The sequence below is a fragment of the Culex quinquefasciatus genome, chromosome 2, assembly GCF_015732765.1.
Source record: "Culex quinquefasciatus strain JHB chromosome 2, VPISU_Cqui_1.0_pri_paternal, whole genome shotgun sequence".
Classification (NCBI taxonomy): Eukaryota; Metazoa; Arthropoda; class Insecta; order Diptera; family Culicidae; genus Culex; species Culex quinquefasciatus.
The window spans coordinates 26547158-26567255 of NC_051862.1; the positions used below are offsets into that span (position 1 = coordinate 26547158).

General features: G+C 34.6%; 1 protein-coding gene across 1 annotated transcript in view; it reads right to left on the reverse strand.

Moving 5' to 3' along the window:
- Nucleotides 1-8099: 8099 nt before the first annotated feature.
- Nucleotides 8100-20098, reverse strand: part of LOC6044923 (potassium voltage-gated channel subfamily KQT member 1) — a 140958-nt gene continuing 128959 nt past the window's right edge. Inside the window, exons 8-9 of the mRNA XM_038257392.1 lie at nucleotides 15158-15299; nucleotides 8100-9192 (exon numbers count right to left, since the gene is read on the reverse strand). Of these exons, the coding sequence (XP_038113320.1) occupies nucleotides 8559-9192; nucleotides 15158-15299 (776 nt within the window). The 3' untranslated portion in view covers nucleotides 8100-8558. The remainder of the gene's footprint in view (nucleotides 9193-15157; nucleotides 15300-20098) is intronic.

A 20098-nucleotide genomic window follows, 5' to 3' on the forward strand; every position in this document is an offset into this window, starting at 1 on the left:
TTGTTAGTGTTAGTAACAGTGGTCGGTTTTTGTGGGTCAATTGTTTATTTTTGGGGAACCGTTGAGAATTTCAGAGCAGAATAAAGCTTGTGTTTTTAAATCTCTTTTGTTTTTTTTTTCAATTATGTATGTGTGTGTGTAAACTGTATACTTATCAACGGGGATATGTCAATTCTGTGGTTTTAATGTTGGTCTATTTCTGCGATATTATAAATATTTGTCTACTTTGTCAATCAATAAATAGGAGAGCAGAGTAAAAGGTTAGGTTTACAAAAAATATTACCCAATGTGGTCCTACAATTAAAGCTTTTAGCTTACGATTCTTTTTTTTTTTTTATTTTTGTTGGTTTTTGATGTAACAGGATGACCTTTTAATTTAGAAACGTTATTTACAAAAAGAGACACACGAAAAAGGTACTAACTTGGAGTTAAAATAACAGACAGGCAGATTTGAAACTCTCTTTTTTATTGCTGAAGAATACAGTGTATTAAATTTACACAATTGGGTAAATTTCATCCGAAACTATGTTGATTCAAAGACGTAAATCAGTAAACTTTTTTGTCCATCAAAATTCCATCGATCAGTTTTCCAAAAAGTATAAATAAGCTGTGGTGAAATTAAAATTTGTCATGGTGAGTTAAAATGACAGTTGAATTATTTTGATTGCTGGATTTTAACATAGTTTTACGTCTATTTGTCTGGTAGTGAATTCTAATCAAAAAATCTCACAATTAGGATCCTGTCCAGACAAACAGACGTAAATATTGTTTTAAAAAAAATTATGGTTCAACGATCAAACGGTCAATTTGATTGGTTTGAAATTCACCACGACTAATTTAAATTCACCACATCTAGATTACATGCGTTTGACAGCTGCTTGATACAATCTGCAAGCACATCTGCACACTTCGATCAAAACAAGAAAAATGAAATGAATGATGAGTATTTTGATAATAATTTTAAATGATTTACGTCTATTTGTCTGTGATTAAATGCTGCTTCCCAGTTAACGCAATCCGAATTCAGAAACGGAATCTAATAAGAATCGTATACAAATTCCGTTTCAAACGCAACAACCGGTTCCGTGTTCGAACCGGTTGTTGCGTTTAAAACGGAATTTGCGTACGATTCTAATTAGATTCCGTTTCAGAATTCGAATTGATTATTGATTGATTGATTTATTATTTTGTTTTAACGGAACAAAAGGAATGCTTTGATTGATTTGACAGTGTTGCCAATTTTAATCATGATTTTTGGGAAGCTTTCGGGCAAATGTGTATGGGAACTTTTATGGACGAAACAATGACTCAAAATTGCTTCTTTGGTCTGAGAAATCGAAAAGAGTCACAGATAAACAGACGAAATTTATCACGGCAATCTTGAACTCACCACAGTTCATTGCATTTAAAATTGACAGTTAAAGTTATGCACGTTTGCACCAAGATGGCTCTGAGTTGGAAGTGTCAATTGTTTATATCTATCATTTGTACACGCTGATTGTGTTTCCAATTGTATTGAGAAAAAAGTAAATTTTAAGTTGAGTTTCAAACCCGCTTGTCTGTGCTTTATATTTTTTGCTTTGTAGGATTAATTTATCTCTTTGATCGGCGATGTGTGTCCTATGTCACCGCTGAAAGTGGATTAAAATGTGCATTTTGTGTGTGTGTATTATTCTTTTACTTAAATTTTCTTCTTTTGGTATTTCTCCGAACAGTAGAGGCAAACAGGTTTGGACCCTTTAGCATTTATGGATTTTTCTTTATATTCTCTTTTCTTTTCTTGAATTTCCGTTTATTGTAAGTATTTTCCTTTTTTCCCCCTTTTTCTGGAGGCGTTTTGCGAAGCTTACCCACTAACTGTACAGACGACGCTTTGGTTTTTTACACTACAACTTATTTTCATCATTATGAGAAAACTTTTTATTATTTTTTTGTTATATTATCATCTAAATCGATATGGAGGCTCGAATTAAAATTTGTGTTTGTTTGTGTATCTTTATATTTCCGTTAAAACTAACACTTCTACGTCTCGCTTTTTTTGCAAAACGAAAGAATTTTGACATTCGAACGCAGAGAGAAATCGAAAGGGGGGGACTCTACTGTAACTTTTTCTTAAGGGAAAAAAAACTACCAGATAATATTTACAAGGAATCGTATCGTGTGTGAATTTATTCTTTCTTTGTTTTGAGTGATCACAGCAAGTATTTTTCGCCAACTTTCTCACTTTCGACAACGTCGAATGTTTTAAAATATATTTTTTTATAGCAGAGTTACAACTTAGCACTAGAGGGGCATCCATCTACGAAGGTTACGGCAGGGGGTCAGTTCGAAATGACGACACACACTAAAATAAACGAAACTGCGTTGTGCGTACTGAGATTTCCGATTTTCAAAACTATTAAAACTGAAGCTGGCAACACTGCTCACAACGATGCTGATGATGATGGAGGGGCCCGCCGGATGGCCGCAAGAATATGAAAACTTTTTTGCCTCTTTTGTCACGTAATGTACAAAAACAGATTCCACATTCTAATGGTCATCCGGGGCGTCGGTCGCCAGTGTTGCCAGCGCGAAGCGTTGGTGGGGGTTAGAAGAGCACTGCACTAATAATTTTAAAGGTTCCGTCACACTGTACATTAGTTCACTATTTGGTTTTGTTAGACTTTTCCGTTGATGTTTGTTGTCGTTTAGAGGCATTCCACTTGCGGTGTTATTGCTTTTAGAAAAAAATGTTCTACGCTTTTTTTTTGTTTCGTTAGGTTGCGCTGGCGAAAAAGCGAAAAGAGTTCAGTTTGACAGCTGGGGCGCCATTATGGCGGCTGCTATAAAACGCGGTTTTGACAGCTCCCGCAGTCGCCATTATGGCTTCACGATATTTATAAGTTAAATTTAAGCTAAAAATAGCCGAAAAACTTTCTCAAAAGAGTCACCATTCCGAAGCAAAGTGTAAGTGTGTAGGGGAGAGTGGGGAGACTTGATCCCCTTTTTTTGTATCGCACATAACTCTGTCAATTTCTCACAAAACTATGATCTTTTTGCATGAATTGAAAGCTTTAACATTCAACTAGGTTTGGCTGATAAGGGTATTTCATCAGATAAACTCTTAGAATAATGCCAAGCGTTTTAAAAAAATATTTTAAACCGGCATTTTCAAAATGTTGGGGGTAATTTGATCCCCCTTTCAACATTTTGAAGAAATCTTAAGCAAAATGTTTCTTATCAATCCAAACTTTTAATTTTCTATAAGATACAGCAATTTCACATTACACCTGTACGTTTGTGTTCAAAATATAACAAGTTTAGCATGCAGAATATTTAAAAACTTAAAATTTTCTTTTTTTAGACAAAAATTGGCTTGTTTATAAAAGCTGGTAATTTTTGTTTACAAAACTTTTGAAAAATGGTTCAAACTGCAGTTAGTTATGTACAACTATACTAAAGGAAACTATGTATGAAAACCCAGCTCAATTAATTAATCTTGAGGCTGATTCCAGTGACTGTAAAAATGCAGGGATCAAGTCTCCCTCAACGCACTTTTTTAAACAATGGATTGTAAAAATAGTATGACGATAAATTTAACGTCAAATGCGTAAGGGTTTTGGAGTTGATATGTTTATCAAACAATTCATGTATAAAAATATTTTTTGAATAATTTTTGAGTGTTTTCTATACTTATCAAAACAAAGAAAAAAGATCTCTTGGAAGTTTTTTGCAGCACTTTTTAGAAAAATGTGTAATTTTTAATTTTTTTCTATGTTTTCTACAATGAGTTTTAGTCAATTTCGCACAACTTTCTAGAACAAAGCTAATTGTTTTACCCACATGCTGACGAGATACAGGCTTGGGATCAAGTCTCCCCGGGGATCAAGTCTCCCCACTCTCCCCTAAGTGTAAGCAGGAGTTTTTCATTTTTATAAGAGTCAATTATAATGCTCCTCCAGAGGCAACATTGTTGCGAAAACTTTAATTGTTTGCGTGATGCTGGAAGCAAAAAAAAAAAAGAAAACTAAGCTGGAATTACGGTGCCAACTTTATTACGCGGGGATTGGGTTGTTGTAAAACTTTCCGGCATAAAGTTCTGGAGTTCTTGTTTAACACACCCGTTTTTCAAGCAGGGGGTTATTATTTCTGCTGCATTTTCCGGAGCTGGTAATCCGTGCTTCGCACACTTTTCATTGTTTGAGGAAATTATTCACTGGAAAAGCGTTTTTTTTAAGCTGCGTGACGTTTTCATTTCCGCTGCAAATTGGTTGAGCTTTTCTCGGAAGGTGAGACACTTGGAAATCAATTATGACTTTTTTAAACTAATTTAGTAGAATTTAAATTTGATTTTCTCCAGACAAATTGAATCACGGCCAATTCGAATTCACCACAGCTGATTGACAGTTTGAAAATTTCTGACGTTTCTTCTGACGTTTTTTCATTTCTTTCAAAGTAAACAGTGTCTTCCCCCTCGAATCTGACAGCTGTCAATTAGAAGTCAAAATGTTATCAAAGTATAAATTTTCTATTCAAAGTTTTTACTTTCGAAGATGAAATGTTTTCTAAAAAGCAGTTTTATTCTTATTTGCTTACATTTTACTCATTTTCCCCCCTAAATAGCTGTTCCCACTCACCGCTGCCGATTGTGTTTTTTTTTGTGTAGGCCATTTTGAAAATTTCTGACAATGTACACACTGGAACTGCGTTTGCTTATTTTCCCCTATTTTTTTTGTTTTTCCTTTGTTAGTTTGTTAAAAAGTTAGCAGTTTTATTCTGTGTTATTTTAGATAATTTCGTTTTACTCAAAGTTGTGCTCTTTTTGGTGCCGCTTCTTCTTCTCCTTCGCATCGCTTAGCTAGGTTAGTGCTAACGTTTTTTTGTTTTGCTTGCTTTGGTTACTAAGTATTTCGATTAGTAAATGCATCTCGTTCTGTGTTTTACTTTTGTTTTCTCTCATTTCGCTCGCTCTCTGTTTAGATATTTGGATTTTTCTTCTTCTTCTATTTGGTAGAACTTACCGCTAGTTTGAATTGATTTTAAAAAACTTTATCTACTAACTTTAGGTTTTGGGTTTTGCAGTAAGACTATATTTAAAGACTGACTTACTGTCTAAACTGTTCTTTTTTCGCTTTTGCTTTGCTTTGAATGATTCGTTCTCACTGCCACTGTCTTAGAGAGTGTGTGTGTGTTTTTTTGGTTTTGGTTTCAACTACGCTAGTGAATCGAGACCATTGCTAGTTTAAACTTTAAACTAAGTGGTGAGAGCGTTGGAGTGTATTGAATTTGGCATACAAAGTCAATTGAAAGGAACGTTTATTCAACATACGCAACAATTTGATAGTTCTTGGGAGAAACCCTATTTTTTTCATTTTTCTCCTAACTCAATGTGACAAAAAATAAATATTCTCTTAAAAAATCATGATAATATTACATCGAAGAATGCACGGAAAGAAATCCTGTCAGCGGATCCGTTTACATTGTAAACGATTTGCTCTAGAATTCGTTTACCAATGTTATCGATCCGTCGTCCGTTCACATTTGCAGCAAAATCGTTTGCATTGTAAACGCAATTTGCCAACATAACGCCCTCCTTAATTTGGTAACGTGTTGCATACTTGCAGGCGTTTCTGGCGGTTCAGCCACAGAACTCCTGAAAGTATGCAGCTTTTTGGGGGTGGAGCTTGTTCATGAAAACATACTTTTTTGTCATAGATTTTTTTTTGCAAAATTGGTGGAATTTATGATTAAAAATAAATAAACTATTGAGCCCTTTTGAAATCTTAGACATGATTTTAAAATTCAGTTATTAAAAAAATATTTGTTCGAAAATATTTAATTTTGTTTATTGTTTTACCTGGAATAACCCTTAAATAGCTATTACTTGAAAAAGGCAAGTTAAATATTTTTTTAGAAGAACTTTTTGATTGCGAATTTAAAATTTGATTTTAAAAACGACTTTAGAAAAAATGTTGTCTTTTATGGTCCACTAAAACACATATAAAATGAGAATTTATTTTCTTGTTAAAAAAAAATCTATTGAAATAATTGTAATTATTTTTAAAGTGTTATTTTTCTAAGTAGCAAAAAGTTTCAGGAGTTCTACAGTGGTTGACGATGGCCAGCAAATTTTTGTTGAAAATCTGAGGAAATTCTCTTGTTTTGACTTTGTTGATCGAACTACTAGTTGCTAAGATATAGCTTTTATATATATATTTTTTTTGTGAAAAATGTGTTTTTTCAATGTCATCTAATAAGATTTCTAGACCTTTTTTAAAAGGTCCTATAATCAAATTCATCAATTTTAGCATTTTAGGTGTTTTTGATTCCGCCTTAATTCAGGGATATTCAAAAACACCCAAAAAGATTTTTTTGAATACTCAAAATTGACAAAAAGTGTGTGTAAAACACTCGTATTTAAAATTTTTGAAAAATGGGTATCAAATGATCTGGAATTTCTTTGATTCTTCTGATTCTTTGATGGAAATATATTTTTGAAAATACTTAAAACTTCACAGATGAAAAATAAAAAAAATCAGTAAGGGATGAAAGCACGAAAGTGTTGAGCCCGCTTTTTAAGTTAATAACACACTCGAACGTAAAGTAAAAGTTTTTTTTGTTAAATACTATTTTTTTTACACAAACTCGTGCATTCGGAAAAAATCTCGATTTCTGTAAAAATAAAAAAAATCTGATTTAAAAAATCTAGGTATTAAATAATTGAAAATCCTCGATCAAATCCGTAGTAAAGTAAATTTGTGTAGCATGTTTAAATGTCCTATTACTATCGAAATTTGAGCGCAAACCCCGAATATATAATTTCCGTTTTGTTTAAAATATTTGGTTTTTTTCAATGTGTGGTTTTATGATATTTTGAGTGTTGTTATAGAAGTTTTATATAATCATCAGAATTTGTGCAAAATACGCAATTTTTTTTATACTTATATTACAAAACAGACAATTTGAGTTTTCTTTTAACATTTTTGAAATTTTTATGAGATTTTTTTGATAAAGTTCTATCCATATGAAAGACAATAGCTTATAGGTCCTTTTAAAAAAACTCTAGAATTAATTTTTTTTTAATAATTTCATGAAAGTTTTTGGACATCATGATTTTTACAAGTCGTGTTTAACTATTGTGGATTTAGCTCGTAGCTGGATTTTCTGGCATCTTCTCACGGTCATTGGAAACGGTCGTGGATAGACCTAGGGGTTCCCAGTTGGAGTGAAAAAAATCAATTTGCAGAAAAATTATGGATTAAAATTTTGCTTTTTTATCACTTCTCCGACATCAGGAATAATTGTTTAAACATGCTCGTAATTTTTTTATTCGGTCGGAAAAATATTATTTTTCTTGAAAAAACTTTCATTTTTAATCACATGGTCACCCCTAATTCTGGCTCGATGCCGCCATCATGCGACCGCGTGCTCCGTTTGTTTGTCAACAAAGCTGCAGCTGGATGGTGAGACGAAGTGAGGGGGGAAGAGATTTTGACATTTTTATGCCCGCATCTGTCCCGCCGCCTATTTCGTCGGTCGTTGAGCCGACGGTCGTTTCGAGCGACCGAGTCCAGCTAGGAACTGATCGTACAATATACATTTTACGTAAAAAATCAGTTTGGGCTCTGTGCCGGAACAGTTATTTTTAATTAAAACATACAAAAATACTTCCTTCCAATTGTTTTCCAAGCTTTTATCAAAGTTATGTTAACTGGTCACCTGAGAACCAATTCCATAAAATTAACTTAAAAAATGGGCTACAGACAACCTTACGGACAAAAATATGAAAAAAATGTACACAGCAAAAAATCCGATTGTAAAATCGCATGCAAAAGTAAGCACCTCACGTTCGTCATAAAGACACTTAATATTACACACTGCATGTAAAAATGTTCTACACACACAAACAAATTGCATCCGATGGGATTCAAACCCAGCACCATTGGTCATCAGACCGATAAATAATCGAAAGGATAAACGCATATATGAGCTTTACATTTCGGTCAGGTAGGTTTCCCATACTGATGGGCTACATATTTCAGGGTGTAATATTGCATAGAATTTCATAAAACAATGCAAAATTTATTTTACCTCAGGCCTTCTACACGCAGCTGGATTACTATTTTATTTGCTGTGTATCAAAAAGGTTGAAAAAAGGATTCCATGTAATATTACCATGATTGCACAGTAAAAAAGTAAAATATTCGGGATGATGAAACTGGAAAATTCACTTCCAATGCATATAGAATTTTACTCAGTTTTTTGGTATAAAATTAGATATTTTCGACACAAAATCTGTCTTTTTTACATCGAAACTGAGTACAACTACGTAGTTGTTTGAGAACGTAACATGCAATCCATCACTAAAATGTTACAAAATAGAAGATCCTTGAACTCACGTTTCACCCTTATAACAAGAGAAAGAAGGATAATCTAGCATGAACTTGATATCAAAATCATGGTTTTAGAAGTTTATTTTTCAATCGATCTATTAAATTTCTCGTAAAAGATTCTTTCCAAATCGCCTTCATATGCCAAATGCCATCCCACCCAAGCTTCCGCCACCATCCACGTGGTGTTTAGCCTAACTCGTTAGTACTCCCGGGGGTCCAGGACCAGCGCCCAATATTACACGTCGTCCTCGAGGCATTTGGCCGGCGTCGAGGTCGTCGTCGGGGCGTCGGCGAACTGGCCAACGAGGGCGCCGGCGGTAACTGCAACGGGGACATGCACCCCAAACTGACGAGCTGCTGCTGCGCTTGGAATAATTGCTGCTGCTGGGACGTGACCGGGAGTGGAATGGCCGCCGACACCGGAATCTGCGCCGCCGCCGCCACCATCGGCATCGGCGCCGGTAATATCATCTTCTGCTGCATCGTCATCGAGTTGATGGCGTGCGTTAATTGATCCAGTTTCTTGTCCATCACAGATAGTTGCTGCTCGACGCGGTACAACCGAGCGCCCACCGTCATCGGCTTGATGTTGCCGACCCGGTCGATCCCGGCCAGGTAGCTGCCGGGCTTGCCCAGCGTCTGGTCCAACCGCCGCTGGAGCTCCTTGATGCGGACCATCATGTTGAGGTGGCCCTGGGAGTACTGCTCGATCACGTCCCGGACGTCGTACGGTTTGCGGGCCTGCTGGAACTTGCGCCGCGCTACGAAGTACTTGATCTTCCGGATCGCCCGGATCGCGTTACGGTGCGCTTCGGTGAGTCTGTGAATGATGGAGAACGTGGGTTTTAGCGGTGTTTTTGTAGCGGGGTGGTTTTTGGGGGTTTGGAAAAAACGGGGTGTCTCAAATACTACTGTTTTATTTGGTATAGTTTAGTTGGGGTTGGACGTAGAAAAGGTGGATATAGAAAATGTGTAGAAAAGTGTGAGTAAAAGTGTGGTGGAAAAGTTTGTAGAAAGATTTAAGATTCTTCAAGGGTTATTTTTGTAAATCATTTTATAAATTTTAATTCCACAATTTACTGTTAACTCCAGAGAAACAATTTGTCGTCATCAAGGAAACCTAAACCCACAGCAACGAGTTGACAGTTAAATGATCTCTTTTTGGATTGGAAGATTAGTGGTATCACAGAGAGCATAGGGGCCATCCATAAACCAAGTGGACACTTAATTTTTTTCTGTGAACGATTACATATCGACAAAGGGGGAGGGAGATTTGAAATTAAGCAAAACGTTGTATGGGCCAATGAGATTTCGTAAATTAAACCATTCTTATTAATGCATCTGAAAGGTTTTTTGAAATACTTGAAAATGTGCCATTTAGATCTTAAATTGATTTGACCATAATTTGACTATAGGTTGTGAGATCTCTTCCTGTGTCTAGTGATTCCCAGCGATGGCATTATCTCTCTATCATTCCTTGACTATGCGCTCTCACTGATGAGCCTCTCAATCTCTCCGAAAACTGCTATGAAAGAACACGAGACGGTGATTAGGAGCCGACCACGCATGGCGTTCCGTAAAACTGCTCTTGCAAAATTGGTTTTGATCGTGAAAACGGGAATGAGAGAGAAAATGAGAATGTCGAACGCGAGTGTGTTAACACAAAATCGAGTTCGGCGATGTTCGGCATTGCGAATGTCAATACGGGAAGAATAAAAAACACACTTCTAAAAATTAAATTTTTATTCAAAAATTATAAAAGATGCTTGTGCTTTAAAACATTTCTAATCAAATGTTTCAGAAAAGTTCTCATTTTTGAAACGTAAATAGAATATAGTTGAGCAAAAAACGAATGTTTGTAAGTTTGTACGTAAAGTCAGAAAAAATCTAATGCAAATGCAAATTGAGTGCAAATTTTGAGCCAAATCGGTTAAGGTATAAGGGTCACTTTTTAAGGTTGAAATTTGTATGGGAAAAACCGCAAAAATGTACGGGGAAAAGAAAAAACTCCGCCAAACGATGGCGTAAAATGTTTCATGGAATCATGGTCGAGTGATTCTTGAGTAAAACTTTATGACAAATGACGACCAAAAAACGATCCGAGTTTACCCTGACGAGTTATTAGCGAGTTAAAAAAGACGTTTTTGTATGGAACGATCTTTGAAATTTTCGCTCAAAATTTTCACAGTTACGTATTTCTGCCTAAGGAAGCGAATCAAGGAGTATCCCTGAGGTCGATTTTTTATTGTCACCCTAGTCTACATGCAAACTTGGGAGTTGTCAATATTGTGAAGGCAGATAAAAATCAAAATACGAGCACAACCTGTCAAATCCTGTTGCGCCACAGGCTGATGTACACGCTTACGACAAACCACTTAATTTTGTACGGTGCAACAGAAGAGATGCGCACTTCGGTTTGGTGGTGCGCGGATAAAATTGTAGATTTAGTTGCCCGAGCAGGGGTAAATAACACGGGAATACCAAATTTTGGTATTACTTGGGCAAATAACAGCGACCAAAATGTGCCCTTGGTTGCCGAGTAATAGATGGTAAAATACCATAAAATCATACCAAAATCTTGTATGTGTAAGGGCACAACAATACCAAACCATGTTATTCAAAGGGTAAAATAATACTTCAAAATAGAACCATTTCAATACCAAGTTGAGGTCTTCTGGATTTTTGAACATTGCTTGAATACCAAAACTTGGTACTGCCATGGTTTTATTTTTAGGTATTCCCGAGCCCTTGGAAAATCATATTTTGGTATTTCTGTGGTCTTTCACATACATGATTTTGGTATGATTTCATGGTATTTTACCATCTATTACTGGGCAACCAAGAGCACATTTTGGTCGCTGGTATTTGAACAAGTAATACCAAAATTTGGTATTTTCATACCATTTTAGTGCAGCAGTTGCAGTTAGTGAAAAACGGAAATTATTCATATGCAACAGCCAAATCTACTCACCTGATGATTCCATGTTGTTATTAGTGATATTCTTCACCACACCGAATGCATTTGTCATTGATGAACGGCCTGTGCTTGAAGTTCTTGAAGCTTCTGAAAAATAACAAGATTGAAAAATAAGTATTATTAGAATGAAACTGAATTGAAATTCACCAAAATTCATTAATCTGTCGATTGACTCGTTTTTCAAAGTATTTGGTTATCCCGACTTAGAGATATTTCAACGTATTTGAAAAAAATATTAGTGGGTATATCACACTAATTTTTAAAATCATCTTTAACATTTTTGGGTTTCAAGTCATTTTAGCGCAAAATTAATTAACTCGTAAATTTTTTTAACAAATTTCCCATAGTTTCAGAGAAAATTGATGAAACCTTTCAATATTCAAATAATACCAAAATGTGCCATCCTGACTTAGAAAATTTTCCACAATTTCAAGTCATTTCTGTAGGGGGTATATCAAAAATGTTTAAAATCAAGTTTGAAATTTCCGGTTTTGAATGAAAGCATTCGCTTTGAGACCTCATTTTAGCGCAAAATTAATTATTTTGTCAAAACTGGTCAAAATTTTCCCATAGTTTCAGAGGAATTTGATAAAACACTTAAATACCAAAATAATACCAAAATGTGCCATCCTGACTTAGAAAATTTTCCACAATTTCAAGTCATTTATATAGGGGGTATATCAAAAATGTTTAAAATAAAGTTTGAAATTTCCGGTTTTCAATGAAAGCATTCGCTTTGAGACATCATTATAGCGCAAAATTAATTATTTTGTCAAAATTGGTCAAAATTTTCCCATAGTTGCAGAGGAATTTGATAAAATACTGTAATACCAAAAGAATACCAAAATGTGGGGTTCGATCATTGACAAATTTTGCAATTTTGCAATATCAAAACAATACCTTAAATTGGTATGATACCACATTTTGCTCTTGCATAATCCTTAAGACAAATTTTAAAGGGTCCAGGAATACCAAAATTTGGTATTGATACCAGAGAAAGGTATTATTACGCATTTCCCTTGTTATTTACCCATGCTCGGGTGGTAGCTGGATTTTCTGGAATCTTTTCACGGTCATTGGAAACGGTCGTGGATAGACCTAGGGGTTCTCAATTGGAGTGAAAAAGTTCAAGGTATAGAAAAAATATCGATTAAAATTTTGATTTTTAATCACTTCTCTGAAATTAGGAATAATTGTTTGAACATGCTCGCAAATTTTTTATTCAGCCGGAAAAATATTATTTTTCTTGAAAAAAGTTTCATTTTTAATCAAATGATCTCCCCTTATTCTGGCTCGATGCCGCCATCACGCGACCGCGTGCTGTGTTTGTTTGTCAACAAAGCTGCAGCTGGATGGTGAGACGAAGTGCGAGGGGTAGAGGTTTTAAGATTGATATTTGACTTAAAGCTTTTTGATCACAATTATAACTTTATGTCTAAGAATAAAAAAACGTTACTTAATCCACCCTTAGGTGGTTGGCACCTTCCTCACATTTAAAGGGTACTAAATAACACTTAAATGCTTATAACTTTTGTTACGGTTGTCAGATCTTCAATGTTTTGGATGCGTTGGAAAGGTCTTTTGAATACCTATCCAACGATAGGTCGCATGAGAGATCCGGACAGCATTTTCATCAAAATATCTGAGATCCGGCCTCCAAAAAGCGTATAAATAACACTTAAGTGCTTATAACTTTTGATAGGGTTGTCAGATCTTCGATGTCTTGGACGCGTTGGAAAGTCTTTTAAATACCATTCTGAAAATGTATAGCGTGACGGGTTTTCTTACAAAAAACACCCTTTTTACAATCTTCCGGACTTTTGTTAAAATCGTTTTTTTAGCATAACTTTTGAAGCACTTAACTAAACTGCATAATTTTTAATAGCGACTTATGGGACCCCAAGACGGATCGAATGACGCCAAAACGGACAAAATTAGTTCAGCCAATGTCGAGATAATCGAGTGAGAAGTTTTTGATCAACATCCCATCACACACACAGACATTTGCTCAGAATTTGATTCTGAGTCAATAGGTATGCATAAAGGTGGGTCTAGGAGGTCTAATTGAGAAGTTCATTTTTCGAGTGATTTTATAGCCTTTCCTCAGTAACGTGAGGAAGGCAAAAACGAATGTTTTTTTCAAAACTTTCATACATTTTTAATGAGCTGTGAAAAAAAGTGGGAATGTTTTTTCCGTGTTCTCATTTTTTTAAAAGAATAGTTATAACTGTAACGTTTAACTGTGCCAACGATACCAAATCGATCAGATCCCTTTTCAAGATACGGGTTATAAAACATTTTCATAGCATTTTTTTATGAAAAGCTCCTAAGTTTGTATAGCGAATCCAATGATGCAAGATTTTTGGACATAAGGAATTAAAAGACATAATATCATCCACATAAAAAAAATTGTGATTTTTTTTTACGAAAAAGTAGAAAATAGCTCCGCTTAGAAATGTGAGTGTATTTTAAAGTCAGTTAACCATTTGAGAGAATACAAAAACTCACAAAAATATTACTTAAACAAACTATAGATTTTTAAAAAAATAGAAAACATATTTAAGAAGTCAGACTACTCATTACAAAAGAATAAAATTTCACATAATTTAGACAGATACTTTTTTGTGTATAAATAACTGTTTTACAGAATTTAACCTTAAAAAAGAAAACAGGCGAAAATTTTACTCCATTTGACCACCCTGCTGCCATTTGTTGATTCGACCGACCATTTGGCATGATTTTTTAAAATGTAATGTTGTTAAATTTCCGGCTGATTCTGCTGAGCATTGCTTGGAATCAGGAAATATGACTCCGTTTGAGGCGGGAGGGTTAAAATTGTTTCAATAATTTGTAATCACGTAGTTGCCGATACAAATTCTGTAATCATTTGGTCTGTTGCTTCGGATATATTTGATATTCGCAATATTTTATCATGTCATTACAAAATTGATGGATAAAAATCATGCAGTGAGGCAGTCTTCATGACAAAATCGTTCCGTTTTCTAACTACAAAGTAATCTTAAGAAGGCAAGGCTGATGAATCTTTTTTACAAAGTGGAGTTCGTGGATTTGACGGACATGCTAAGAGTGTAAGAAAAATGTTCTTTTTTTCAAAGGTTCGCATTTTGAATTAGAAAATCGAGTGAATTTCGGTGGAAAACGTTTCATCTGTTCTAGGTAATGCAAAAAGTTGCTCTTTTTTTTTCAGAATGGTGTTTCAAGCGAGTGTGTGCAGCTTACGGTGGTGGACATTTTTGTCTTTCAATGGTTGCCAGTTTGTCAGTTTTTTTGTTGGTAGATTTTGAAGGTTTTTTTTTGAAAAATGCCCGTTTATTTTTTAATCATTCAAATGAAAAAACTCAACTTGCGCGCTCAAATTCGTAAGCGAAAAAAAAAATGAGTAAATAATAAGAAATTGAAAAATCTCTTGCTTTTGAAGAAAACGAAAAACGATAATTACCCCGCTTTGGTCCAAATTTCGGCCATATGAATGCTCTTTTGAGCGAAGGGCAGCCATTGGAAGGCAGGCCGGCTTTGGAAGGAGGAAAAGTTGCCAACTTTGTGGCGGAAACTGTTGGTTGGAGGGTGTTTTGTTGTTGTTGTAATAGGATTAACAATAATAATAGGGTAAGAAACGTTAGAAGAAGGGTTTTAAAGGTTTGTTAAAGCAAGATGAGCTTTGCAGTTGTTTAGTTTTCTGTTTTTTTTTTCTATTTTAAATTTAGGAAACATGCACAGATTGTCAAATGTGTTGAAAGCTGGCAACACTGCGGTAACTCTCTCTTTCTCTCCGCTACGCAATACTCACTGTGTGACCCGGGCCGGTTCCGGTTCGTCGTCCGGTTCCGGTTCCGCCTCGACCTCGTCGCTGGGCGCCTCCGTCACCGAGCTGTTCTGGCTGACGAATGCACCCCGGTTCGGGTCGTTCCGCCTCGTCCGGGATGGAGTTCCTAAAAAAGCAGAAGAAGTGGAAGAAGTTGTCAGAATGGCGCTGCAAAACCGGAAGTGATTCCTCACGGGGGTTGATTAATTGATTGCTTCGCGCGGTTTGACGCTAATGGATTGTTGTTTGCTTTTAGCTTTTCCGGTGCGATGGGTTTAAATTTTGTACGTAAACGCAATCTGGGGTTGGAATGGTGTCGGTAATGAAAATAAAGCATTGTATAAAATTGTTTGCACACTGCTGGGAGGTATCGATTACATTGAGCTTGACTGGAAACTTTAATTATGTAACTCAGAGCAATTTATTTTGTTACACTAGAATATTGAACACAATTTTTAAAGTTAAAACAAATGTGTATTGTTAGATTTCAGAAATAAAATAAGGCCATTGCAAATTGTATTCATTTTATTTTTATCTTATTTTCAGTACTTGTCCCCCTCCCCCTTCCAAATTTACAAAGTGTCAAAAAGTGGCAAAAACAATTACAATGAACAACATAAATTGACAAAAATGACTCGACTGCCACCGAAAAATTGCATTCAAGCAGCGAACGGCACCAATTCAACATAGAAACTTTTGAGGAAAACCATTGGTCTCTATCTAAATATTTATAAAAAAATTTGCAGACTTTTTTTAAAGTTTGGATCATAAATTGAAAAAATACATAAAACTTTAAGGCTGGTACAAATTTTATTTAAAGTTTTTGTCTTCCATCCTCCCTTCAAAATTCGTCGGAAAAATCAGGGGGCAATTTTTTTTTCAAAAAACTTCAAAATTTCAATAGAAATTGAAGTGCAATCAGCTGAAATCATGTTAAAATTCATTCCCATGCGTTTAGAATCATTTTTAGCATGTTTTGGTTGATTCAAAAATCTTCTGAATTTTTGAAAATTATCGATGTGTATTATCTGGGTGCTGAAAAGTGGTTCGCAAAACGGCCTCAATTTTGAACTGTCAAAGTGGAACCAATTTACTGTTTGCCAAAAATAGAGAGTATTGTTAACGATCATTAAAAAATGTTTTTTTTTTTTGCAAGAATGAAAAATGTGTGACTGGAAGTTAAAAAATCTTAAGAAAGTTGAAGGCGAGATTGTCATTTTTTTTAAATAATTTTGAATGGAGGTTGTTTATGGAGTCGATATGGTTGTATCCATCCAGAAGCTGTCCTTATTGTTTGATTCCGTTTACTGGTTTAGTTTAAATCTTCTGTTTTTCGCTGGACCAGGAAAAGCTGCAGGATTCCAAAATGACACTCTAGTCGCAGTTCTTCTTCACCCGTTAAAAAAAAACCTCTTCTAACCGATCGTAACTTGAAAAAAAAAACAACCAATTTTCCAGCAAAAAATGTAAAAACCTAGACAAAATAAAACACACACTACTGATTATAAAACAGCTAATTAACCAGTAAGAAACAAGTCATGCTTGTGCTTGAACAGCATCCTACTTTGTAGATGTAAACAAAGTGGGATCATTCGAAAATCACGTTACGCTTACTGTATTCATCACCCAGTGTATTATCGTAAAATGTTTTTTTTTTCACTAAAATTTTTGTTTTCGTCAAATCTAGTGTAAAATGCAATTTTAAAACACTTTTTTTATGCAAATGTAGAAACTATGGCTTTTTTTCAATATTTATATTTTTTTTTTCTCTGCCCCTGCCGGGGTCAGAGCCGAAGGACAAAAACTTTGAAAAATATTTGCATCGGCCTAAGCAAACAAATGTATTTTCGTAAAATCATTTATATTTTTGGAATTGGAAAGTTATGTTCATTTGTAAATTATGTAATTTTTCTTTACCACTTATCAACACCAGAAAAAAATGGAGCAGTTTTCTTTTAAAATAAATTTTAGATGAAAAAATGTCATCGTTTGAGCGTCAAACAAGACGGTTCCCGAGCAGATGGAAATAACTTGAGAATAACAATTATTGATAATTGAAAATGCTAGGCCAATAACATATTATGTTATTTTTAACAAGATTTGTTATTCGTCGTTATAATTTTTTGTTATTGAATTGTTATTATAATAACAGACTAATAACATTTCTAGTTATTCTTCGAACAAATCTTTGTCACTCTTTTTTGTTATTTTAACAACTAATCCGATCATCCCAATAACAGTTGGAGGTATTCTTCCATAACAAAAAATGTTGTTTTGGCTTTCAACCAATATCAGACCAATAAAAAAAATTGTTATGATAACATAAACTGTTATGAAACCCTTATGCAAAAATTGATTTTTCAAGAAGATTCCATAACACTTTCTGTTATTTTAACAGTATTTGTTATTAAAATGACATGAAATTTGTTATTACCGTCTGCCCGGGTTAGTGCTGCAATCTTTCAGAAAAAAAACTCGACGATATTGGGAAAAAAAGTGTTTTTTTTAAGTATTACCAAAATTGCTTCCAGTTTTCAATTGAAATGCACAGATTGTAAAGGTTGAAAAATTACAAACATTCGTTAGTTATCCTGATCTTTTAGTAGAACTATTTTGAAATTCAAATCAGATCATGTCTTATAATTGAAAAAGTAAAATATCAATGTTTTTGAATATTTTCAAATGAAGGCAAAACAAATGTTGACCATCCCCTGGAAAAAATATTATTTTTCGCAATTTTGCGTTTGCGTTCGTTTTTTCAACTGCAATTCAACTGTTAATGAACTTCCCTAGTTTCAGAGTACCGTAAACCGGGGTGACATTAATAGGATAATATTTCCCCGTCCGACAGAAGGCGTTATCAGACAAATCTCGTCTCGAAAAATGCCATCGGGACCTTCTGGGATCGAACCCAGCCCGACTGGGTGAGAAGCAACCACGCTTACCCCTACACCACGGGTCCCGGCGACAATGGTTATGTACGTTTAATTATAAACGTTTTTTCAATAGTGCTTTTATAATTGTTCTGCTGAAACTTCATATTTTTGAAGCCGTGATGACTTTGATAGTCACTGTTTCTCTTACAAAATTCAGAATTAAAGTAAACAAGTTAGTCTTTTATTTCAATGTTTTATTTGTTGGTTTAACTAAGTTTATTACCTTTCAATGAAACTAAAAAAAAAATCGGTTAATTGATTAAAAATTTCAAAGGTCGGTCAAAGTTCAAAGCTTTTTTTTAAGAATATCAATTTTGGTTGCACCAAAACCAATTTTGTAGCATGATTTAAAAATTTCTTAGAAAATTGTTTTGCTGAGAATGCCCATAAATGTGAAGATATTTTGATATCTGTTTCAATAACGCTTAATAGTTTTATCCTGGAAACTAGTTTTGTCAATTCGAACTCGTTTTCATTGAGAAAACATGACACTAAGAGGAGTATTTAATAATTCTATTAACCATTTCCTTATTAAAATTGACTTACGTTTGAAACTTTCAATTTTTTTTAAACTACTTGTCGAGGCCGTTTTCGTGTCGTTTTTTCGAAATTTTTTGAAACTAAAAATGACAAATAATTGTCTCACGATGGGTTATTTTTTTACTAGGGCTCATGGATTAATTGAAGTCATTTTTTTAAATACAGCATTAAATTTTTCGCCTTAATTTTTGTTCGAGAACTCAAAAGTGCCTTTCAAAGAAAGTCTGTCCCAAAAAAACGCTCTCTGCATTCGGTTATGAAGCCAATAAATAAATACCAACTTAACAAAACATCCTTTATCAACATTTTTCTCCATTGAACGAAAACATGTGTGCGTTGACGAATTTCTCGCTTATCCAAATTCCAATTATTTATTATTTTTTGAAAGATCGGACCAATCATCGATCAAGAATTGCTTTGAAAAAAAAGGGATTAAAAATGTGAAAATAGTATGCATGAAGCTTTTTTTGATTTTGCTTTATCGTTACCAAAAAAACATAGTTGAACATAGAAGAATTCCTCCAGTGTGACTTGAAATATTTGTTCCTTTTCCTTTGAACCCTTAAAGAAAGGGGGGAAAAAATCAAAGGCAGATTGTTCTGGGCTTTGATTTTCCCTTTCTGCACCGCGAACCCCTCAAATAAGACATTTCAAAAGATTCGGGGGTGGATAAAGCTGCGACACATTCTACTTTGCATATTTCAGCAATAATTTGCCGGCTGGTCAAAAAAAAAAAAAAAACGGAACGCGATGGGAGGAAAAAAAACGACAAAAAGCTTTAGCATTGTGGTAAAATGAAAAATAGACGAAAAAAGCGAAAGAAAACAGAAATCGGTGGCGATATGCAAATTGGACCTAAATGAAGCCACTACAGAGGCACTGAATTGGAACGTGTGAAACGTCTTGTTCGTTGAGGTGGGTGGTTCCTTAAGTTGAAATGGAAGCACCGAATGGCTAGGAACGGTGAAAATCTATGCAGTTTTTCCTGAGTAATTTTTCGTTTTGCAAAAAAAATCTCATTTTTCAAATACTTTTTCAACAAAAAGATGAGTTCAAAATCGATGAAAATTTTTTCCAATTAAAAATTAGTTTTCTACATTTCCTGAAAACGCCTAAAATTTTGCCATCAACTGACACAAAACTAACCAGAGCGGCACCAAACTTGAAAATCGTGGGTGGCATCCCACGGGGCATACATTTTTCATTCAAATTTCCCGCTTTTATTGCACACTCACACGAAATCTTAAGGTTGCTGTTGGTGCTGGTAGTGGTCGTAAATTTATCAATGGTTGCAGGGTTACTGTTAAAAAGTTATATATTCAAGCTATTTAAAATATTTGTTTTGTCTGAAAAATATAAAAAAAACCCGGACCAAAACAGACAAAGAACATAAAGGGAAAACATATTTAGCAGTGTTGCCAATTTTTATTATTAATTATTTTTTGAAAAC